Source organism: Sminthopsis crassicaudata, chromosome 6, assembly GCF_048593235.1.
Source record: "Sminthopsis crassicaudata isolate SCR6 chromosome 6, ASM4859323v1, whole genome shotgun sequence".
Lineage (NCBI taxonomy): Eukaryota > Metazoa > Chordata > Mammalia > Dasyuromorphia > Dasyuridae > Sminthopsis > Sminthopsis crassicaudata.
Genome location: NC_133622.1, coordinates 165346535 through 165372820, shown reverse-complemented (window position 1 = coordinate 165372820; position 26286 = coordinate 165346535). Strand labels below are relative to the sequence as shown.

Below are 26286 nucleotides of genomic sequence, written 5' to 3'. Positions count from 1 at the left end.
TCTATTTCTCTAAATGGATAGACCAGTGTCTTGGAGTTGGGAAGACAGTCATATAACCTTGAACAACCTCTGTCTTAGTTTCCTTATTTGTAAATGGGAATACTAATAGCACCTATTTTTCAGAGTTGTGAAGGTCAAATGAGATAAAATTTGTCAAGTGTTTTGCAAACCTTAAAATGTTAAATCAATATTAGTTCTTCTTTTTCTTCTTCTTCTTCCTCCTCTTCTTCCTTGAAAATGCTCCTTGAAAAGCATTCCTCCAAGGGAGTCACCTGGAAGTGAGGGGACAAAGTGGGAAATACAGGTGGGCGAATGTTCTTCAGGCCTTCCCCGTGAACCTCTGAGGTTTTAGGTCATTTCCATCTCAGCCCTGCTCATATCTGACCTCAGTCTCCCCTGTCACCAGTCCTGGTTAATAGACAACAGCCGGGGCTGGATATAAGTCCATACCCCTCTTGGGTTCCAGCTCTCAAACTAAAAGGAGATTTCTAATCTCAAGAATAGAGGAAAAAGAAGAAAGAAATTTCTATTGCAGGGCACTAACCTATTAGACTCTTCTCTCTGTTTTTTTTTTCCCCCCCACTGATGGGTTTTCTCCTTCACAAAATGAAAAATTGCGGATGAATTTACTCTTCCCCCAAAATATGATTACTGAAATCTCCTTTCATTTTTCAGTTCATCAGCAATATTCCACCACCCTTGTCTCTGTCCCAAATTTCCACAACTTCAGGACCTGGGCCATGTAGCAGTGTAGAATATATGGAGTGAGTGCTAGTGTGAGCCCTTGAGGATGATGGGCTTTTTCATGTTTTATTTTTATTTTTCTAGGATAAAAATTACTTTAAAGTACCAGATTATAGCTTTACAAGAGAACTCTAGGTTATGTTTACTCTGTGGAATACAGCAGGACGCATGGCATTATCTCTGATTTAATCAGCCTCTATATTCGGATTGACATATTCCCTAGTGGATAAGGAATTTACTGGTTATGCACTAAAAAGGAATTCTATTCCGTAAAGATTTGCTGTGCTAACGAGACTCTTCACACTTGTACAAAAAAAAAAAAAAAAGGTTTTACCTTGAAAGAACTTAGATCTTTAACTTGAAGAATTCTTTGGAAGCCAATGCAAAGCCATGTTTTAACTTTGCAGCCCTTGACCTCTTCTTTGGAATGCCAGCCTGGGTTGGATCACAGGGATTAATAATGAATGCATTAGTCAGCACCTTGTATGTACATTGATTGGGGATAGGAGGTAGAGGAGAGAGTAAATCTTCTAAATTGAAAAAGTTTTTCTTTTGCTTGGTAAGCCTAAATATTTTAGGTTCATTTGCAGAATTGAAGTCCAATACTTTATTGATTAACATGCTCTGCATTAAGGATTCACTATCAGGTACTTAGACTTCTTTTAACTTACCTCCTATTGAGTGGTCTCTTCATTTTAAGGTTGATTTCTTTCTTAATTTTTTGAGGAAATGTCACCTGATGGTGATTCACCAAATCATTTTGGCCTTCAGTGGTATGCTAGTAAGCAGACATGTTCTAATCTAGAAATACCAATGAAATCTATTTTATATCTAGAGCTAGATAGTATATATAGTGCCTAGAGCACTCAATCTAGACTCAGAATGACCTGAGTTCAAATGTAGTCATAAATAACTTTAAGTGTGTGACTTTGGGTAAATCAACTAAATTCTGTCTATTTCATTATTCTTGCCTATATAAATGGGAATAATAATAATAATAATAATAATAATGATAACACATCTTCCAAGGCTGTTGTGAGAAAGAATTGAATGAGATTACACTTGTAAAGGACATTACAAATATTAAAGCTCCATATAAATTCTAATTATGACAAGAAGAAGAATATTTCTATAATACCTACTATGTGCAAGGCACCCTATTAAGTGCTTTATAATTATCTCATTTGATCCTCACAATAAGCCTGGGAAGTGAGTAATATTATTATTGGTGTTGATGTTACCACTACCCAAATCAATAAGTGGAGAGGAGAAGAATGGGGGAGAAAGCCTCAGATAAGCTTCCTGAAGTACTTTCCCTCTTAAAGGCCATGGATTTAGAACTTGAAGGGACCCTTAGACGCCATTGAATCTAATTCCATAATTTTATAGACTGAGGAAACTGAGGCACAAAAAAGGTTAAGCAAGTCACCTGGGATCACACAGTTAGTAACTCAGGTTTTCTTGACTCCAAATCCAGGGCCCTCTCTACTTTAATATGCTGCCTCTCTAGCATCCACAGTATACTACATAACCGTCAAATACATATTCTGTGGATGATATACATAGTATTCTCTGAGAAAGTGGCCTCTTCACTAAGAAATAAGTAGTGCAAGGTGGGAGGTAGAAAAGTCAATCCAAGTGTTTTTCTCAAATTGCTCAAATTTCTCAAAAATGCATGAAGTACCATAAAGTGATGTCTCAGGTGTGACATTTGCAAACTGGCCTGGCCCTAAATAATCACAACCTCTTTGAGACTTTCTTCCTCTACAAAATGGGGTTAATCCTTTTACCACTACTTTGTAGGGTTGTTGTAAAGACCACATGAGACAGTGTATGGGGATAGAAACGTGCTGGATTATTATTTGTAATTTCTTCAGTGCTTCAATAGTCCATGTGTTCAGCGGGTCGGATGCTTTCTTTCACCAAGACAGACTGAATTGACATGGTCAAAAAATTCATTTCCTGTATCAGCCTCCTGGAAAACACTATATCACCAAAAATCCTTTAAATAATTCAGGTAAGACATGGCCAGAAAGAAAATTGAAGAAGAAGGAGAATAAATTAATGACTAAAGATGGAGAAAAAGGTGCACATTCAAGCAACTTTATAAGAGAAAAGTTTGTAAAATTTGCTAGCTGTCTGAATACATGGGGTAAAGAATAAGAATAAGCAAAAATGTGAACTAAGTGAACTTTGCTGGTGTTTCAGCATTTTCTTACCTTGAAACTTTCTGTCATGGAATCAGGTAATAGGAATTGAACAGTGTGAATTTCTGAGCCTCTCACGTTTTTATACGCCCAATTTGTAAATGCATCTGGAGAATCATTTTGAACAAACCTTTTTCATCACTAAAATCATCATCATCATTACTAACTACCATCATCATATGTATTTATGACACGCATTTATAGTTTTCATCTTTCAGTGTGCTTTATAAAAGATGTTTTAACTTGTGCCCAATTTTCTCTCTCCTTTTAGGTAGCCCAGCTATGACTCCTAGGAATTTGACTTCCTCAAGTTTGAATGACATTTCTGACAAACCAGAGAAAGATCAAGTAAGTCAGAAATTACATGTTTTTGAACTTATTGTATACTAGTACACATTTAAGAGATCCCCACAATTTTGTAGGCAGGACAGATAGGACAAAGAACCCTCACCGTACAAACACTTTCACAAGTTTTCCTCAGAAACAATTCCAATTAAATGTCATTGTGTTATTTTAGGATGACAGTTGCAGTTTCTAATAGTTGAAGAATGTCAGATGGGCTAAAGCTAGATAAATGAACTTAAGCATAATCTTCATTGAATATTGGGGTCACATAATTTATATTAGAATAGAAATAAAGAAAAGACCTTTAGGTTTTTTCCTATTGAGAGAAAAATGAAGTACTCAGTATATGCTAGGTACCATGCTAAGCTCTGGCAATACAATGCAAAGGGAAAGAACTCAATTAAAATCATGAGAATTTTTAAAACTGTGGACTTGTGTGTAAGGAAAAGGAGATTAGTTCTCAAAGATATTTGTTGGTATTGATGTTGTTCAGTTGATTGCAACTCTTTGTGATTTCATTTGAGGTTTTTTGGCAAAGATACTGAGGTGGATTGCCCTTTCCTTCTCCAGCTCATTTTACAGATGAGGAAACTGAGACAAATAGTAAAAAGTGACTTTCCCAGGGTCACACTGCTAGTAACTGTCTGAGGCTGGATTTGAACTCACAAAGATAAGTCTTCCTGACTCCAAGACCAGTAATCTATCCACTGAGCTACTTAGCTGCCAAATATGCATTTATAGCTTTTGTATTTTGATCTGAAGCTGTTATTTCATCAATGCAGGGAATTCTAGGTGAGGAATTCTTGCTACCAAAGCTGATCAGATTCTTTTCTTTTCTTTTGTCTTCTGTTTTGTTCTCTTCTGTCCTTCCTTCTCTCCTCCTTCCCTCCTTCCTTCCCTCCCCCTTCCTTTTTCCCTTCTTCCTTCCTTCTTCCCTTCTTCTCTCCCTCCTTTCCTTCTTTCCTTCCTTCTTCCTCTCTTTCCTTTCTTCCTGTCTTTCCTCCCTTCCTTCCTTCCTTTCTTTTCTTTCAGGTTTGCAAAGTCTTAATAAATTTCATCTCTCTTTATCTTCATAACAACCCCAGGAGGTAGGTGCTATTATTATCCTCCTTTTACAGAGGGGGAAACTGAGGCAAGTAGAGGTTAAGTGACTTGTCCAGTATCATTCAGCTAGATTTGAACTCAGGTCTTCTTGACCCTAAGTGGTACTGCCTCTCAGGTAAAACAAGAATTTCTCCATTGGGTTCACATCTTCTGCTCTATTGTTTCTACATTCACTTAGTTGAGATCTTCGTCACCACACACCTGGATTATTGCAACATCTTTCTATCTGGTTTTTCTGACGTCAGTTCTCCTTCATCCAGTGGAACCTGCTCTTGCCAGGCTAATCTTCCTAAGCCATCACTTTCACTAAGTTTGTTCCTTTGGTAAAATTCTTCAATTCTCCCTGTTGGCTAGCTTATTAGCTTTAAACTCCTACCTGCTTTTAAAAATCTTTCAGTAATGTGATCTAAGCCACCCTTTCTGACCTGCCCTCTCCCCCTTCCTCACTCTCTGCTCCAGTCAGCCAGGCCTGTTCCTTCCTGATCCAGGAACATCCCATGCTCCTCCTGGCTTCCTGGTCTTTGATCACACTGTCCTCTCTGTATTGCTAGCCTCTTCCTCTTGGCTTAATCAAGTCCTCTCGTCCTTGGAGCATCCACTCCTCTGTTTAGCCCTCTCACTCTCATAATGACTTCTCCCTTCCCTGGACTCTTAGTTTGTCAGAAGTTGTTATTTAATGCACTAAGCTCAGGCTTGAACACAAACTTTTTTTTTGATAGCTGATGCTATTGCAGGCACCCAATCCAATGACTACATGTACTCCCAGACAAATGTAAACCTTGTTCCTCTACTATAGCTTTGAAATCACTGGCTAAGTGTCAAGTCTCTTCTTAGACTCCTATGTCCCCCTTCCTCTTTCCAATTTCGGCTCTTTTTTGTATATTGTCTTCCTCCATGAAGATGTAAATTCCTTGCAGAAGAAACTGATTTTCTTTTGGCTTATATTTGGATCCCCAGCACTTAACATAATACCTAGCACATAGTAAGAGCGTAAGTTTAAGTGACTTAAACTGTTTGCCTCAGTTTCCTCATTTGTTAAATGAGTTGGAGAAAGAAATGGAAATGCACTCTAGTATCTTTGCCAAGAAAATCCTAAATGTAGTCACAAAGATTTGGACATGACTGAAATGACTGAAGAAATACAAAATGCAATGAATATTACTCTAAAGTTTTGCTTTTTGATTGTTTGGCAATTCTGTTCATTTTTTTTTCTGAACCAGATTGAATCAATATCCATCCCATTTGTTATATATAGTTACTAAATGATATATTGAACTGACAGGCACAATTTTACATAGGATGGCTAGGACCATTTATAAAAGGGGCTTATAATTTGAGCTCCACTGAAAGAGTCCACGTAGAGATTTGTTGGGGGTAGTCTATGAACTTAAAATTTTTAATTATTGAATTTCAGTATAATTTATTTCCTTTATGATTTTATTTTATGCATTTAAAAATATGATTCTGAGAAGGGATCCATAGATTTTCCAGAATGCCAAAGGGGTTCATGACATAAAAAAAGGAAAAAAAAACCTTGCCTATATAAAAATTTCCCATAAATTACTCATCCTACAACATAATTTAACATGTTAGTTTTCTAAATAGCCTTAGGAATAAGTCATCTTTAAAATGTGAAAAATACAGTATCAGAAATAAATTTGGGTATTTGTGAGGTTATGAAAATCTGTTAAAATGAAGGAGGGAGATGTTAAATAATGGAAGCAGATGATAGCTGTCAGAAAATTGAGGAAAGCTGGATACTGAGAATATATTATTCTTTTTTTCTAGTAAAATATATTGAATAGAGAGAGGATCCCACAAATACTAGTCATCTTGACAGCTAGTCAGAAAAGTTTGGCCTATGAAGCTACTGTCACTTTATGATAATACTTGAAGCTCATCCTTTCCTCTTTGACTTAGTTTTATTTTCACTGTGAAAACTTCTCTACTTGTATTTGTATTCCCATTCCTTAGAAGAGTGCTTAGCATATAGTAAGTACTTAGTAAATGCTTTTTGAATTGACTCATTATTGTGGCTCAGACATTTTTCAATTTTTTTTTTTAACACTTTGTGACCTCATTTAAGATTTTCCTCACAAAGATGCTGGAGTGCTTTTTTTTTTTTTTTTTTTTTTTAACAGATGAGGAAACTGAGACAAACAGTTAAGTGACTTGCCCAGAGTCATACAATTATCAAATGTCTGAGACCAGAGTTGAACCCAGGTGACTGATTATTAATTAACTTTCTCAGGCACCTTAAAATTCAATACTCTGATGGCCTGCCACAAATATTTGGTTGGCTTGGTAGGTGTACATCTTTTTGGGAAACAAGTACTTTATAAATAAAAAATTGATACTCTAGTATTTTGATTTATGATTTCTCTGAAGTCAGAGCGCTATGACTACTGGTATAAAAACCTGCTTAAGAAAAGAGAGAGGGATTTAGAACGGATCTTTATAAGGATGCAGCTGCTAATTCCATTTCCATATTTAATATCATCATCATCATCATCCTAAGCTCAAGAATAAGCCAGGGTCATGTTTAAATGTTTCTTCATGGATTACTATAAATTCAACCAGTCTCTTAGTTACTAAACTCAGAGCTCTTAATTCAGTTCATCAAATATTACTTATTTGATAAACTGGAGAAACCTTTCCAAATACTGGTTACCCATACCTTTCTGTATTAAATCCTTAATCTTCTAAAGTTAAATATTAAAATTACTGAATATATAATGAAATCAATAATTAAACAGATAATTATTTACTGTAACTAATTTTTTATAATATGTTAGCTGTGAGACAAATCTCACTGTAATTATACATGACTTTGCTTTTGAGAATTGTTGCATACCATTTAGTTCATTTAAAAAATCAAGTAAAATATCTTTATAAGAATCTATTTTATTTTCTTCACAACTTTAAAGTAGTAAGAGTTCTATTTAAAAAGACACTATCTCCATCTTCTTTCTCTTTGTGCTCTCTCAGTTTCTCTCCAGAAGTGATAGGAAAATAATCTCTTCATTTTTTCTCAAATTTTTCATAATCTCTCTCCAGACTCACTCCTCATAAAATTCTCCTCATGAATTTCATCATGAAATGACAATTAAGACAGTTCTACCATGAAAGAAGTTTCACCTCACCTTCTTTTTTCTTCTTTCTAGTTTATTTCATAGATCCTCATAGAGAAAAGTTGAATTGCCACACTTCCTGACATTGAAACACTTCATAGACAGGCAGCTACAAATGCAACTCTTGATATCTTTCCTTCTTAAAGAGATAGTAATAATCATTGCTGAAGAGTCTTGAAATAAGGGTTAAATTGACTTTGTGACAGTTGTCCTTTCTCAGACACTGTGTATATTCTATTTTTTTTCCCCCTGAGGCTGGGGTTAAGTGACTTGCCCAGGGTCACACAGCTAGGAAGTGTTAAGTGTCTGAGGCCAGATTTGAACGCTGGTCCTCCTGAATTCAGGGCTGATCCTCTATCCACTGCGCCACCTAGCTGCCCCTATTCTATTCTTTAAACTCTTACAAAATCAAAAGATACAAAAACTCATTTCAAGGGATGCAAACTGCAGAGAAATGCAGACACAGTGAAAAACACTCTTCAGAATATCTAAATATTTCTTGACTCTATTGTTTACCCTTATTCCAACATAATAGTACAACAATATACAGTCACGTTTAAGCAATACCAACCTAGAGACTTATGTTCTCCCTATTTTTTTTTTTTTAATATAGGAAGTCAGTAGGAGAGAAAGGCTAATATATTCATTAGGACTATTGGAAATTGCTTCTTCCTTCCTGTTCCCACAGCTCAGCTACCCTCTCCCTCGCCCTTCTTTATGCCATGATTATGGTAACAGAGTGATTTAGTGTTATGAGTGAATAATTTATTAGGCCTTGGTTATTTCAGGGAGAATAAATACAATGAAATTATTCTAATGGAAATGTGGTACTAGGCTAAATCCAGTCTGTATATTTCCTCAACTTCTATTTAATTTCATTAAAAAATTTCCTTTATCTGGGCTTCTTTTTTGGTACTTAAATCTCTTTAAGAGGGACATTATGAGGGAGCAAGGAAAGATGTGTTGAAGATAAATTAGTGGATATGGACTTGCTCATAAACTGGGAAAAGTTAGAAAGGATGAAATTATGGAAACCACAAAAATTGCTATCTTTTTTTTGGTAGAAGCTTTGAGGAAAAAGAAAATCATGAGTCTTCTAAACATTTTGATTATTACAGAGCTACAAAATAAAACCTTTTTCATTGTAGAGGAAGTTCTTTTTTTGTCGGAAAACTGGATACACTTCTGACATAGCAGTTATGTGACAAAACAAATTCTCTTGGGAGTCAGAAGACTGGATCCATCATCTTTAGTCTCACTTTAAAGGGATCCTGGGGAAAATGACTTTGCTTGTTTGGCCCTCATTGTCCTAATCTTTAAAGTGAAGGGAGTGGGAGGTACATGATCTCTATGACCTTTTCTACCTCTAGATGTCATAGTGACTAAGGCACTGGGCTACTTTGGACATAGTTGAGCTTGAGATGTCTTTAGAGCATCCTGCTTGAAATGTCCAATAGATAATTGACAAAGGAGGACGGAAGCTCAGGGGAGAGGTAGCCTGGATATATAGGTATGAGAGTCATCTGAATAGGTAGATGGGTGAATCCTTGGATGTGGCTACCAAAGGACTGTAGAGAAAAAAGGAAGAGGGTCTGGGACATATGTAAGGACAAATTTGTGTCATTCACAGTTAGGGAGCATGGGGATAATGAGCCAGCCAAATTGTTAGAGAAGGAACAGTAGAAGGGCAGGAGAGAACCATAAGGCAGATGTTGTGAAAATCCAAAAAGTAGAGGGTAGTCAGCAGTATAAAATGCAGTACCTAGAAGGATGAGGACTGAGGAAAATACCATCATTTTTAATGACTCAGAAATCATTGGTAACTTTGGAGAGAAGTTTCAGTTGGATGATGAGGTCAGAATCCAGGTGCCAAAAGGTTTGAAGAAGTGGAAGTACAAGCATCCAGTGTAGACAGCTTTGTCAAGAAATTTGAGAAATGGGAGAAAATATATAGGGCAATAGATTAAAATGGCAATGGGGTCTAGTGAGGCATTTTTAAAAAGATAAGGAAGACCTGGCCATGTTTAAGCAGTAGGGAAGGAGTTGGGTAGAAAAGAGAGGCTAAAGATCCCCCCCACACACACACAACAGGAAAATAGAGAGAGGGAGGAAAGGAGTGACACAAAAAGGGAAGGAGGGAGGGAGAAAGAGAGAGAGAAATAGAAAGACAGAGAGCTAGAAAAAGCAGGAATGGGAGTCAAGGGGATTGAGGATGTATGCAGTCTTGTAAACGTATATAAAATAGGAGAATTGTTATGAGAACCAAATGAGGGAGGTAAACTACACAAAAACAATTTCAAATCTTAAAGTGCTATTAACTTAAAGAACTCACATTAGCTTTTACTATTATTTTAAATTTCCAGATCTTTGCCCATCCATTAAAAAAGGATTAATTCCATCCAAAGGGAAATCATTACTGTTTGCTCATGCAATTTGTATTATACCAGTAGGAAGAGTGGAATAGAAAAATATAATTTCTACAACACTTCATGGTCCTCTAAATCCAAGAAGTGGCTGGGATTTTATCTTTTCCTATGTCATTCTCAGAAATCTATTAGATAGAGTTGGCGGAATAGGGGAGTTTCTTTCTAAACAGGACAAGGCTAGGAGCCATGAGATTTGTTTTGGTTTGTGTTTTCTCTCTTCTACCTTTGAAATCTTAGTCAAATTGGTTCAACATTAATCTTCATATTGTGTTTCAGAATCTTGTTTGTTATTTTTAAAAATTATTTTTGTTATTTATTATATTTGTTATTATTCATAATCTGGTTGTTGAGTCACGTTCAACTCTTTATGACTCTATTCGAGGTTTCCTTGGCAAAGATAATGGAGTCTTTTGCTATTTTCTTGTCCAGCTCACTTTACAGATGAAGCTGAGGCAAACAGGGTTAAGTGATTTGCCTAGGGTCACACTGATAGTAAGTGTGTGAGGTCAGATTTGAACTCAGGGAGATGAGCCTTCCTGCCTTCAGGCCTGGTATATATCCACTACATCACCTAACTGCCCTAGAACTGAATAAATGTTCGTGGAAAGAATGCTGAAACTGTCACCTTTCTCGGCGACAAATAACCAGACTAGAGGCTTGGGAGCTAGAGCACTTGATCTTTTGAAACTTTCCACAAGTCTAAGATCTCATTCTGATCATTTTGTTGTTGCTTTTAGTCTATACAGCTAAAGACTTACTGCTCCTCATCAACAACATCTTTGATTTCTCTAGGCCTAAGTGTATTTGAAGACAGGTAGATTTCCTTGCATTTCTGCCATGGGATGGTTTGAGCTTCTTGTTTTCTTTAATATAAAAATTTAAATAAACAAACTTTTATTTTCCCTTATCTCTCAACTCCCATTAAAAAAAAAGAAAAGGAAGAAAACCATTTCATCAAATACACATAAACAAGCAAAATATACTCTCACATTGTCCAAACCAAAAATATGTTTATCACCCTGATTCTTGAGCCCATTACTTTCTGGTAGGAGGTAAGAAGTATGTTTCATCATGGGTTCTCAGGAATCCTGACTGGTCATTGTGTTGATCAGGATTCTTAAGTTTTTTGAAGTTGTTTGGCTTTATAATGCTGTTGTTTTTATATAAATTGTTTTCCTGCTTCTGCTAACTTTCTTTTGCATCATGGTATAATCCTCCTGTTTTCAAAGTATGAGGGGCAGCTAGATGGCGCAGTGGATAGAGCACCAGCCCTGAATTCAGGAGGACCGGAGTTCAAATCTGGTCTCAGACACTTAACACTTCCTAGCTGTGTGACCCTGGGCAAGTCACTTAACAAGTGACACAAACCTCAGGAAAAAATAAAAAAAAATAACTTAGGGTCCATGATAGCTTTTTTAAAAAAAAATTATAACCATATTTCCACATAGTTGGTTTCCTTTTATAACCTATGTATTTTATGCATTAAAAAATGCCCTTCTGAGAAGGGACTTCTAAGCTTCACTAGACCAAAGGGAACCATGATCCAAAAAAGGTTAAGGCACCCTGATCTTTAAATTGAGTCTTAACATATTTCTGAGATAGTTACTTTTAATCATCTAGTAATACCAGAAGGAACTAGCATTTTCCTCAAGCATCAGCCCAAGGGCTCAAGGGTAAAGTCTCCTTTGGCCTGTGATCACTCAGGAAATCAGAGGTAGTATTGGATCAGACATCACTGTTTCCTCTTTCAAAATCCATTGTTGTGTTGACTTGAATTTTTGAAAGAACATTGTTGTTTGAGAAGAAAGCAGCATATTGCCAGGGAGAAAGAGATTGCAAAGAAAGCAAAACAAAAGAAATTCCATGGTTTTTATTCTGGTTGCTTGGTTCCACTCTGTTCTGTTTTGTTTTTGTTTCTACTTTTGGGCAGGAAGGAGCAGAAGAGTGAAATGTCAGAGTTAAATTTGTTTTGAAAGGACCTTTATAATTAATTAGCCAATGTCCTGGAATTGATCTTGGCCTTGCAGGCATATTTGTCTCTGAGTACATCCAAGTTGGCTCAAGAAGCTTCCATCAGGGTACCGTTTCAGTTACTGATCGACTGATTAATCTGCTCAGATGTAATTTGAACAGCAGTGAGGATGCCTTCTGATTTTTTCTAGCCACATGGTTTTCCAGTAGGACACAAAGATGACTAAATGAGCAGATTTGTGAAAGGCAATGAGACTTCTCTTCCCAAAGTTTCATAGCTCTTTGGACACACTCTGGAGACCCTATATAGGCCCCTACATTCATTGATCTAGAAATAGGAAGGGCCAAAAAAGGTCACAAAACCAATGCTTAGAGAAATTAAGCCACTTGTCTAAGGTCACAAAGATAGTAAATAGTCAGGAGGATTTGAATTCGGGTCCCAAACTATTCTACATGACAACACTCCCTACTTTTAGAAATTTAATTGGCAATTTGAAGTTTTCTTTCCAGTGAGAATCTATCTTTGAAAAATAGAAAGAAATCTTTAGAAAAAATAAATGAACTCTATATTTTCTTTATTTTTTGCCATCCTATTCCATTCGATAATAGAAACCTTATTGTAAAAATTGCTTAGTTCAATTAATACGAGAAAAAAATGATTGCTAAGATTTAGGTGAAATCAGTATTTCAACAAGGTTCCAATTTATATGCTATTCTTATTAAGTACAAAAATACTCTGGGAGAGAACTAGCTCTTTCAAAATAATATCTGGAGAAGATCTAATTTTAAATTTCAATAAAAATGTTCTTTTTCTCTTTCTCTTACCAATATAGTTATATATTTCTAAATAAGCTCTCTTTATTATACAATTCTTTCTCCTAATTTTTTTCATTTCTATCTTTCTTCAAATCTTTTCTTAAAAAAAACCTATACATTAATTAATGTTAAACAGAGATGGCTCAGTTTGCTCAGAGAGAGTTTTCAAATGAGATTGGGAACAACTAAAGGGTCCCATTGGGTGTGACTACCATTCTACTACTTAGTTCCAACCTGTTCTGGAAATACTTTGCCTGTGGTGAAAGAGTGATGCTTTTGTAGATATCTGGGGCTCTGTTAAGAAATCTCCAACAAGGAAATTCAGGTGTACACATCATTTGATTCTTGCAACAACCATGTGCAATATTCTATCTAGTTTTAATGGCAATGGAAGGAGCTAAGGAGATGTACAAAGAAAAACTTTGCTAATTTCTGGCATTCACTTCAAGCCCTCGAAAACCTCATTTTCTATTTCCTCAGCTACTTATTTCCCAAGTGCTTATCACTAGAGTTGCTTATCTGGGCATTGGCCCCATCTATGTCAGGGTGGAATTTGTCCTAGAGTTATATTTCTGATGTGAATTGGAATCCTCATTAGTGTCAAATGCTGGCTTTCACATTAGATACATATTTGGTTTTCTTAGTCCTCATTTTTGATCCTTTGTCTTTTGTAAAATCTGGGTGTGGATTGTTTCTCTATTTAATGAACGAACAAGAAGATGAAACATAAACATGTCCCAATTTGAAATTGCTAAACTATAACCTGTTAAAATGTCATTCAGAAGAAAGGAGTCTAGGATTATCAGTCACAGTTTCTAAATTTACCTAGTATAGGAGAGTCAACTCAATTTAGCTGAAATGATTTTAAATTATTTAGAAGGTATATAACTATCCCTTCATTGATAAAGTCAGTTGCCTATTCCTAGCCCAGTAGCAATACAAGGCTTCCATTAGTGCTAATGGCTTTCCAGGAAGTAGAGTGGAAAGAACATTGGATTTGAAGTTGAAAACTGGATTCAAATCCCACTGACTCTTTCTATGTATGTGATATTGGGGAAGCTACATTATTTCTTTGGACCACAGTTTCCTTATCTGTAAAAAAAAAAAAAAAGATATCCCTTCCATTTCAAGATGATAAGACCTTTTGATCCCATTCCCTGGATTCAAATCCCAGTTTTTTTATTTTTGTGACATCAGGCAAGTCACATGACCTTTGTATGCCTCAGTTTCCTCATCTGTAAAATGAAGAGGTTTGGGCTAGATGGTCTTTACGATTTCTTTCAGATCTATATCTGTGAATCTTTAGTCCATTGTCAGCTTGACTGAAATGTACAATGGAACCTGTGGTTGTTCAGTTTTTTTTTTTTTTTTTTTTTTTTTTTTACTTATGTCTGACTCTTTGTGACCTCATTTGGGGATTTCTTGGCAAAGACACTGGAGTTGTTTGCCATTTCCTTCTCCAGCTCATTTTACAGAAGAAACTGAGGGAAAGAGGATTAAATGCCTTGCCTAGGGTCGTACAGCCTAAAATTTCTTTTGAGTGTGGAGTTCTTAATCTTTATATTGAGACTGAACTTCCCCCAGTGTTAAAAGAGAACATCTTTCTTAATAATAACTAAGTGTCTGAACCTGGATTTGAAATTGGATCTTCCTGACTCCAAACCTAGCACTCTGTCAACTAGATAACCTAACTGCTAAATAAAATTTATAGCCTTGTTCATTTTCTTATCCAATTGGAACACCCTAGAATCGATGGCAAAAATCAAGTGATCTCTAAATTCACTCCTTAGGGAAGATTTAATGGCTAAGAGATAAATTAGAATTTCCTACTGAGATAATTAGTTTGTTTTGGAAAGTTTCTTTGTAAATCATTGCAGCCTAGATTTATCAGAAATGATTGAAACTGAACAGTACTTATAAGAATATAAGAATTTATAATGTGTCATAAGGATGAAACCTTGATTTTTTTTTTATTGTTACTGATTAAACTAGAAATTTTCTTTAGTAGTGAAGAGCCTTTTGGTAGTTATTATAAAGAAATACTTTTCTCTTTTGTTTCTTGACACAAAGTTCCCTCACTAGGAAGTAATACTAGATTTACTGTAAACCAAGTCTGAGGTCTCTGTTTTACTATGGATCAATTCATTTTTTTAGGCTATTGATCAAAGTAGTCTTAAAAACCATCATCTTTTCATGTGATCAGCTATTTTCATGGATCATAAATCCATGTTCTTATTTAATGTCATTTTCTTCCCCCCCACCTTCTGTCTCATCTCTGTCTCATATTCTAAAAGTTTTAACAATTACAAGTTATTGGTTGTATTTGAGGAATATTCATCTTGAGAGTTACAAAAAAACAGGGCTATGTTTTTAAAAATAGTAGTATGCTGTACATACATCTTTTAATACCTCCTTGAAGTCTCCTGATCTGGCGTCAAATAACATAGCATTCACTTAAGAAAGGACTCCACATAAACAAATAAAACTCAGTGAATAAACCAGACTGGAGTCAGCAAAATCTTATGCAATCTATACTTTTAGATAAGAAAATGAAGAGGCTTTTGTAAAGTTTAAAATTGCTATTTCTGGCTACTTGGAATTTGTGGTGAACTTGGATGGTTCCTCAATCACCCAGATCTTTGTGCTGAATTAAGTTTGTTAGAATTCATGAATCGGGCAGGAGGACATGGCCAATGGCACAGGCTAATGTTTAGTTAATTCAGGCTTTTTTCCTCAATGTAGGCCCATAATTTCTCTTGAGAGTTGTGCTGCTGTTTTTAAGCATTAAACAGAATTTGATGGAATGAAGTCATCAGACTTTCCTAACTTTTGTATTGAGGCTGAACTTCTGTTAAGAAAGAGAATCCCCTGCTTTAATAAGAAATCTTTTGATAAGATATTTTCCATTTGAAACAGATTTCATTTAATAGAAGGATTCAGGTCACCTGAAATTAATAGTATGTAATATTCTTGTTGGTTTTCTGGAGGTCTCTGGGGCAGCCTTCTTTTCAGTAGAGTAATCACCACAAAAATAGCCAGGTGTTAAAGTCCAGAAGTCTTTATTGTCTCCTTCCCCAGGTGCTCAGCTAATTTTCTCGTGGCCTTCAAATGGGACTTGATTTCAGTGGAGAAAATGCAGGAGGACAGGCCACCACAGTGGTGTGAGATGAAGTTAGTCTGAGTCCAAGGGTTTGTGTTTCAGCTTCCAGCCACCACAAAGGTGGATGATGGAATGAATCTGTCTCAGCCTCCTTTGACTGAGTTTGTCTCAGTTTATATGCTCTACACTGAGTATAAACCAATAACTATATCATTAGGAAACCATTGTTTGTTGTAAGCTTAAATCAGTCATACTGAACTTAGAGAACTATTAATCACCATGCTAAACTAGATAACCATTGTCTCATCAATTCTATTGACTTAACATCTTTTAAGAATCCTTGTTTCAGAGTTCTGGCCCATAATGCTTCCTTTTGTTTTAGAACGTAAGGTGGTCACACTCTCCCTGACTTTTCAAGAAGGTGAGAACCCCCAAAAGAAGGTGATCATGCCTTCCCTGATTCCTCAAAAAGGGGTGAAAACACCATAAAATGAAGTCTCCTAACTACGTCAGGTCCCTGACATCTCAGGAAGGCAGATGAAAACCAAAGGAAAATGGGGAATCAAACCAGATTAGCGGGTTTCTGAAGAGTCTTACTTGAAACAGGTATACATAAATCCATCAACATGAGAGGTATTACATAACAAACAACATGAATCAACATGAGGAATTATACATATCTATAAGTCCTAGAAATAGTTCAAAACCAATCTATTGTCCATCACTTCATGTGTCAGAGAATCCAATAATTCCTGCAAGTTTTGAAGCCCTGTAATAATCTTATCATGTCTCAGGGAATCCAATGATTCCTGCAGATTTTAAAGTTCTGCAATAGTTTTGTCAACAATTTTTCATCTCAGTGAATCCAATGATTCCTGCTGGTTTTGAAGTTCTATAACAGTCTCATTATCAGCCATGTTCTTTCAGTGTCAAATGTTTCTTAGGTGTTCTCCTTAGTTTTGAGGTTTTTCTTTTTTCTGTCTCTTTCCAGGTGCTTGTTGGCACCCTTCTGATTCCTTCTCCATCTGTAGAGATACAAGCAAACTCTCTCCCCCAAGCAGCTAACCTATCTGGTTCCTTCCATTCACCACTTTCTGGATCTCTCTACATCACCTGGTGATTATCTAAAGATAGTGGAACTGCTCGCATTGGACACTGCCCTTCTGGTGGGTTATAAAACCTGTCTGCTGGAGCCAGTGCATCTTTATAGAAAATTTAAAAATTAATGGTATAGAGAGCTAAAGTTTGAAGTTCTCTAGGGTTACCTGTGGCTCCCCCTTTCTTTTGTTTTTGGAAGAGTGTCTTAATATCTTTGTTTCTCCTCTCTACTATCGCCTGTCCTTGAAGATTAAAGGGTGTACCAGTGGTTGTAAAATCTTATACTGTGCACAAAAGTGTACAAAATGTTTAGAAGTATATGCAGGTCCATTGTCTGTTTTTTTAAAAATTAATTTTATAATTATAATTTTTTGACAGTACATATGCATGGGTAATTTTTTTTTAAAACATTATCCCTTGTACTCACTTCTTTTCTGGATTTTCCCCTCCCTCCCTCTACCTCCTCCCCTAGATGACAGGCATTCCCATACATGTTAAATGAGTTACAGTATATCCTAGATACAATATATGTGTGTAAAACCGAATTTCTTATTGCATAGTAAGAATTGGATTCAGAAGGTAAAAGTAACCTGGGTAGAAAGACAATAGTGTAAACAGTTTACACTCAATTCCCAGTGTTCCTTCTCTGGGTATAGCTGATTTTGTCCATCATTGATCAACTGTAACTGAATTAGATCTTCTCTGTGTTGGAGATATTCACTTCAATCAGAATACATTTTCATATAGTATCGTTGTTGAAGTATATAATGATCTTCTGGTTCTGCTCATTTTACTCAGCATCAGTTCATGTAGGTCTCTCCAAGCTTCTCTGTATTCCTCCTGCTGGTCATTTCTTACAGAACAATAATATTCCATAACATTCATATACCATAATTTACCCAACCATTCTTCAATTGATAGGCATCCATTCATTTTCCAGTTTCTAGCCACTGCAAAAAGAGCTGCCAGAAACATTTTGCTACATACAGGTCTCTTTCCCTTCTTTAGTATTTCTTTGGGATATAAGCTTAGTAGTAGCACTGCTGGATTGAAGGGTATGCAGAGTTTGATAACTTTTTGGGCATAGTTCCAAATTGCTCTCCAGAATGGTTGGATTCTTTCACAACTCCACCAACAATGCATCAGTTTCCCAGTTTTCCCACAGCCCCTCCAACATTCATCATTATTTTTTTCTGTCATCTTAGCCAATCTGACAGCTGTGTAGTGGTATCTCAGAGTTGTCTTAATTTGCATTTTTCTGATCCATAGTGATTTGGAATACTCTTTCATATGAGTGGAAATAGTTTCAATTTCATCATCTGAAAATTGTCTGTTCATATCCTTTGACCATTTATCAATTGGAGAATGATTTGATTTCTTATAGAGTCAGTTCTCTATATATTTTTGAAATGAGGGCTTTATCAGAATCTTTAACTGTAAAATTATTTCCCAATTTGTTACTTCCCTTCTAATCTTGTTTGCATTAGTTTTGCTTGTGCAGAAACTTTTTAATTTGGTGTAATCAAATTTTTCTATTTTCTGATTAATAATGTTCTCTAGTTCTCCTTTGGACACAAATTCCTTCCTCCTCCACAAGTCTGAGAGGTAAACTATCCTATGTTCCTCTAATCTATTTATGATCTCATTCTTTATGCCTAAATCATGGACCCATTTTGATCTTATCTTGGTATATGGTCATTGTCTGTTTTTATTGCTTGTGGCACACCCATAACTGCAAATGCTTGTATAAGGAATTCATTGACTACTCAACTGTCTTTTTTTTTTTACTGCTGGTATTGCAAAAGTAAATCCTGAAAAGGTGTCTACTACAACATGGATAAAAGACAGATGAACAAAAGATTTATAATAGGTCACATCCATTTGCCAAATTTCATTGGGTCTCAAACCACAAGGGTTCTTCCCTGGAGGGAGCATAGAGTTCTGGCCCACAACAGTAGTACATTATTTTTGAAAAATATTAACTTATATGTATATGTGTATGTCTATTTGTATATACATATACACATATCTATATGTATATTGTGAATATCTATATCTATATTTATCTATCTACATCTTAATCACCTTGCTTATATAACCCATTGATGATGTTAATGTTGGTTGTTATTCAGTCAGATCTAATTCTTTGTAACACTCTTTTGGGATTTTCTTGGGAAAGCCATTTCTTTCTTAAGCTCATTTTTTACACATGAAGAATTGAAACGAACTGAGTGACATGCCCAGGATCACATAGCTAGTAAGTGTCTAAGGTCAGAACTCAGGAAAATGAGTTTTCTTCATTCCAAGTTTAGCACTGCATCCACTTTGCCACCTAAGCTGTCCTAACAAGATCTGCCAGGATAATATAAAGATAATCTGAGAGAGAAGTAACTAGCATATCCCTAAAATAACTGGGAAATGAACCAAATTATTCAACATTCTCTCCAAAGAAGACTACTTTTTTCCTTACTCTTCCAATATTAAGAAGAAAAGTACTTTTGGATCTATTTCTAAATCCCCCTGCCATTCCAGACCAATATTCTACTGGCATTACTCAATTTCTGCTTTCATGACATCAAACTGGCACATTTGGTCTTTTAGAACAAATTTTCCTCAAATAGAAATACTGTGTAACACCTTCTGACACATGGTCATCCAGATTTTGCTTGAAGACTTTTTCTGATGACCTTTCAGAATAGCTTATTTTATTTTTCAATGGTTCTAATGATTAGGGTAAGTCAGGAAGTTAGCAACTTTCCTACTTTTGTTAAACAGCTCCAGGAGACATCCTGAATGTTGAAGGCTTCTAATGCTGCAATATCTTGCCTCCACATGGGTGACAGAATAGTACTGGATTTGGAATTAGAACCTGGCTTTAAATCCCATCCCACCCTCTTTGCTATTACTTGTGTGATCTTGGATAAGTCAATTAACTTCAGTGGACCTTAGTTTATTCAACTATAAAATGAGGAGTTAAATTAGACCATCTTTGTGGTTCTTTCTCTCTCTGAATCCTTGTAATTTTTTGTCAGAGATATGATTTGTGTCTCTCAACTCCTCATCTGTTTCCTGTTTCAATTTGGCAATCAGAAACATATCCTCAATCACAGCTTCCTTCCATCAGAAGGTTCTTCTAACTAATCCCACTCGTGCTATAAGTGAATCACTTGGGACTTGGAGTTATTGAAGTATTGCCATTGTATTTATCAAATTATTCATTCTTCTGTTAGGTTGCAAACTCCTTGAATACAAACATTATTTGAACTCTAATGTACCCAGAGAGATCGATAAATTACCTTGTAGGTCCTTAAATGCTTGGCTGGTTATTTATCTTATCTTGACAGTATATCTGTGCCTCCTGTCTGTATTTTCATTTAAAATTTTTTAATAGCTTTTAAAAATAGCTTTTGGCTACAACTGCAAACTAATGGAAGATAGTGAGGTGACAGACTTTCCTAATCACCCATCCATGAAAATGTCAATCATTGGCCTTTTTTTTTAATATACAAAAAAATGAATGCCTTTAATTCCAGCAGTTTGCGTTCCGATAAGTCTTTCCTTAGGACTATAGGGAAGTATGACTATCTTACTGCTGGGTTTTTTTCAAGCAGAGTTCTTAAACCAAAAACTATAGATCCCCAAGGGAATCTGTGATCTAATGTCCAGGGTGAGGGAAGACTCCCATGATCTTGGATGAAATAATTATTATAACTTTATTTTCATTAAAATCCAATTGAAATTTAGCATTTCTTTTAATTATTTTAAAATATTGTGAAGTAGAGTCCATATACTTCACCAGATGCCCATAGATGTCCATGACACACAAAAATGGTTAAGAAGCCCTGTTTGAAAGAGGTTCCTCTCCAGGCATGAGTTTGACTTGACTTTTGAAATTTCTTCTATGTGAAAGATTATATGATTGATCCCATAATATAGAAGTCAAAAATAACATACAACCATACAGAGAGTATAAAATATATTTTGTAAAAGAATTGAACCTCCAGTGAGGGTTTTTGGGTGACATTCTGAGTCTTTCTTGCTATTTCACAGAAGTCAGTACTTGAAGATGGAATGAGGGTTAGTAGGTAGGATATCAGCATTGATATCCTGAACACCTGGTTTCAGGTTTTGGCTCTCATGGGCAAAGGCATTTAACTTATGTGAAAGTATATCATAGTCTTAGATCTGCATCAATGTGGGATCCTTCCTCCTCATTTCCCACCCCACTCGTCACACGGATCTTTGATGTATTGACATAATCATAGCACTTACTTTTTTCCCCTTGCAATTTTGTATATGTTTTGCAATTGATGCTATTTTCCATCTCTTTTAAAGGCACATCTAGTCACTTCAAAGTACATGGTAGGTTTGGGAAGGCTTCCACCAAATGTTACCCATGCCCACTGCTGCTCAAATGCTACAATGTTCTACTTTCTTCTCCTCTGCTGTCAGGGGGCTGCTTGGCAATTGGATCTGATTTCTTACATTTTTAGTTCACTGAAATTCTAGCAACTAACCTAAGTTAAGAAGAATCACACCTTCCATCCCGCTAACTTTTGAGTGAGAAAGTTACAATCATGTGGTTTGAGCTAGGGTATCTATCTTTGTGTAATTTGTCCAGCTCTATTATAGGAGAAGGAAGCAAAATCTATATTAGCAATGGCAGCACCTGGCAGCTCTCTAATCCATATTGCATTCTGGAATAAAGGTGCTGCTGCTCCCAGTTTCGAGGCCAAAGTTTCAGGCTTTATTGGTATGTCCTTGGCAACTCAAAATGGCTCCATTTTGGGAGCCTTTCCTGATAGTTAGCACTCAGAATGAAGAGGAGAATTAAAAGAAAACTTGGATGTATATTTCCATTTGGAGTATTATCTAACTTGCCCCCTCCCTTTCTTTTTTTTTTTTTCTGGAAGAGAAAAATAAGTGAGCTCATATCCCAAGCAGCCAGGCATAGTAGAAAGAGAGCTAGTTTTGCATTTAAAAGACCTGGTTTTAAATTTTGACCTTATTAATTTTCCAACCTTGGGAAAGAAAAAATTTTTCCCTAAGACTCAGTTTCCTCATCTGAAAAAGATAGAATTGGATTAGATAAGATTCTTTACTTTTTTAAAACCATGTTCCCTTTTGGCAGTCTAGTAAAGCCTATGGACCATTTCTCAGAATCATATTTTTTAAATGCGTGAAATAAGAGATAGGGTTACAAAGTCAAGTCTACAAACATTTATGTACTTATTATATGACAGGCACTATGATAAGCACTGAATATGTTAAAAAACAAAAAATGAATCAGCTCCCAAGGATTTCATAGTCTAATGAAAACCAGTTACACTGAAATATAGTTATAAATGTAAGTATACGTACATATACCCAACCCCCCATATATTTAAAGTTCACAGACTCCAATTTAAAAACCTTGAAATAAATGATCTAAAAGCTCTAGCCCTGAGGACTATATTCTTGCATTATGAAGTAATCATCAATTATAAGGTATCAAGTACAGGTTAATGTAAGATCTGCTGAACAGGCCAAAAAATAAAGGCCAGAGCCCAAGGGCTCCCTAGAGAAGATAAAAGTAGCAAAATATAAATTATAAGCAGTATATACATATTTTAAAATTTATGTTGGGAGAGATATCATATGGAATGGTTTTTGAATGTGTGCAGGTAATTGAAATATCTCATAAAAATAGATATGGTCTCTGTTTTATAGTTGAATTGTTAGGGTTTGATATGCTAGTGTTTTGATATCAGTTGGAACCCTCAACCAAAGTAAATTTTTCAAGAAATTAGTCTGGCGAAATTGTTTTCCCAACTCCTCCTGGGCAACAAAAATCAGATCCTACTTTTTAATACTTATTTCATTCTTTCAAACTCAAAAAAATACCTCTTTATCATTTGCTGTCCTCTTAAAAGATCAAGCAATGCTTGCTCTTTTTTAATGTATATTTGTGATTGTAAATATATTTGTGGAGAGGAATGGAAAAAAACCAAAAAGGTCCTTTATTTGTATAGTAATATCAGACTTCCATGTTTCTGAAGCTTCTCCATCCAAACGTTAGAAATGCTACATTCAAGAGAACAGATGGCGTTGGATTCCTTGAACAGGCTTTGGACTTCCCCCTCAACTACACGTTTATTCCATGCTCATTGAGCAGCTGAGAATTTTTAGGCCTATTCAAATCAAGGAAGTGCCAGCTCTGCCCATTTGGACTAGAATCAGGTTTGAATCCCCAGCCACACTGGAGCAGGCAGATATAATTGGCTTATCTAGCTAGTTGCTTCCCCTATCCTGGGGTTGTATTTCAGGTCATATCCTGGCCCACAGTGAGAAGAGCTGATTTTACTCAAGTGTACTGCATGCCCCATGCTGCTGTTGGACAAGCATTGGGGGAGCATAATATAGAAAAACCCATGGGGTGGAAGGCAAGATTTAGGTTCTTAAGGACTTTGTTTTAAAAGGAGACTTTATTTGTCCCTGCTCAAGGAGGTCAGTCAGACTGCAAATATTTATTGATTCCTGTGTTCCTAGGAGCTGGGAGAGGGGGAAAAGTAGTAGTTTTTTAATGTAGTAAGACTTTCCCTCAACAAATGTATACTATAGCCTGGGAGATTAATTTAGCACATAGAAAGCAATAGGCCGAGTCTCACAAATTGCCCCAACCTACCTTTCTAGGAGACAGCTAGGCAGGGCACTGGATAGGATGCTGGGCCTAGAATCTGGAGGTTTCATCTTCTGAGTTCAGATCTGGCTTCAGACACTTATTAGCTAGGTGAAGCTGAGCAAGTCGTTTAACCCAGTTTGCCTCAGTTCCTTCATTTGTAAAATGAACTGGAGAAGGAAATGGCAAATTCCTCCAGTAATTTGCCAAGAAAATTCCAAATGGTGTCACAAAGAGTTGAACACAACTGAAATGAGTGAATAACAAACTTTTCTCTACTTCTTCACACAATCCTCAAACTTACAGCCAAGCTGGGATTTTCATATTCCTCAATAAACATGTTCTACACATTCTACCCTTCATTTATTTTCTCACCCTATTTCTTCTTTGAAACATTTTCTCCTTCACTTGTGACATATATTGGTCCATTAACATCTAGCTTCATTCCCACACTGATGTCTTCTTCCCCTGAACACCTATAACCTAATTTGATGCTAAGTCAAATGACAATTTGTATTGTTAACCATCTGTTTCTATTTCTTTTCTTTCTTTACAACTTGGTAAAAAAAAATTGGCAAATATCAAGGAAAGGGAACTTTCTCTCTTACATCCTTTTACAATTATTCCTAAGGCTGAACTGGTGCCTTCCCCAGAGTAGGTGAAGAGATAATGATGAATAAAAGGAAAGAACAAGATCATGTTTATCTCCAAAAATGGAGTAATCTGTTCAAGCTCCTCTTTATCGGCCTGTTTTGTAGGATGAATTACAGGAGGCTCTGCCAGTAAAAAGATTTAACTTCCTCAAAGAGAGGTGCTTTATAAATCTCATCTATTATTCTTGTCTCTCAACTTTCATTTCAGTAAATCTTTTAAAAGCCTAGCAGTTCAAGAGGGCTTTTCCTATTAGGAGGTGGAGCCTCTGTGAGATATATATATATATATATATATATATATATATATATATATATATATATATATATATATATATATATATATATAATGTTATATTACAAATATATATTATATATGTATTTGTATACTTAAGTCCCATAAAATAAACCTTTAAATAATATTTTAAAAAGTATCTCATAAAATATCTATGTAGTAAAGAAGCATATAGATATAGATATAGTTAACTACCTTGAAAACAAATTTTAAAAAGAAGTACATTGGCAAACAGCTTACTTTGGGCATCCATCAATAGAGAAAGTAATGCTTCCTCATGGTCTAGCTACCATTTCTTGTCTTTCTGCATATGTCACCTAAAATTAGGAAGGTGTGATCTGCTGCCGGCCCTACTTTAAATCTCTTTAAAAATCATAACTAATGGGGAAGAATATGGAACATGAGAGAGGGCAGAATTGCCTTGGAACCTTCTGAAAAATCCCTCAAAGTTAATTTCTCTAAAACAAAGCTTATTTATCAATACTATTTTATTTATTCAGTAGTCCTGGAGGTCAGAATACAGGGTCAGCAGTGTTAGTTGATTTTGTCTTTCCTTCTTGAAGAGGACCAAAATGATATCACTATGTTAGAGTTAGAGTTACAGTGTGTCTGACTGTGGTTGATCAGTTCAGTACGAGCTCAGAACGCTCTGCCACAGGTCGGACACAAATAGTCCCTATGAACATTTGGGGGCTTCTCTAATTTGTGCATCTCATATTTCTTCTGAGCTAATTCAATTCTGCTTGGCTCATAGAGCACAGCACCTTCTCTGATGAGGGCATGCCGTGCTGGGCAGTCCTAGGCTAATGTCTCCCATGTCATTTAAGAGACCGTATCACTTTTTCTGACTACCTTGTGAACTCTTGCCCTGTGTGAGTTCTCAGCATAGGGAACCTTCCGATTAGTTATCAAAAACTGAAATGACCAAATTCTCTTAATATTTAGAAACAAGATGGAAAGGCTGGTCTGAGCTTGAAACAGAAACTTTTAGAGAGAGATGAAAATAGCTTCTTGGGTTGCACACTCTTTACTATCTGCCCATGAAGCTTAAAAAATAAAGCCAATTTAATTGTCGGCTTATTTGGTGGGATTGGGAGACAGAGATGGTCATGAATCTGGGCAAGGATCTTATTGTCAGATTAACCTCCAAAGAAAACTGAAGCAGCCTGATCTGAGAGATTTTGTTCAGACACACATAGGCACACACATACACACACGGGTACATACACGCACATACATATACACACACTACAGAAACCGAGAAAACTTTTTCTTTTAGAAAAAAGTGTTTTCTTTTTCTATTCTGAAATCTACAATTGCATATTCTCCTGAAGATGAGCATTTTCATATACAAAGCAGAAGAGAATAGGATTTTGTTTGTAATGGAATCTCTGATGTTACTGTCAAAGCTGTCTTGCTTGTCTTTATGTCCTTCTGAATAAGCATATAAAAGTTTCAGTGACCCTCTTTTCTTTCTTTTTTTTTGCAACACTATCAACCATTTCTATTCTCTTTCTATTTTTATATCTCTCCCTCATTCTTTCTTTCCCTCCCTCTCTCTTTTCCTACTCCCCTTCCTCCTTCTTCCTCCACTCCTTCCTCCTTCCCAATCTCCCCCTCTTTGTCTCTCTATTTCTACCTTTTTTTCCTTTCCCTTTCTCTTTTATCCCTTTCTTTCCCTCACTTCCTCCTTCCCAACCTTCCTCTCTGTTTCTCTGTCTCTGTTTATCTCTCCTTCCTC

The 26286-nt window shown here is 36.0% G+C and overlaps 1 protein-coding gene across 2 annotated transcripts in view; it reads left to right on the top strand.

The window, feature by feature from the left end:
- Positions 1–26286, top strand: part of SLC4A4 (solute carrier family 4 member 4) — a 379308-nt gene that overhangs the window by 216612 nt on the left and 136410 nt on the right. For both annotated transcript variants that reach the window (XM_074274439.1, XM_074274438.1), the window contains exon 7: positions 3223–3299. In XM_074274439.1, coding sequence (XP_074130540.1) covers positions 3223–3299 — 77 coding nt within the window. The remainder of the gene's footprint in view (positions 1–3222; positions 3300–26286) is intronic.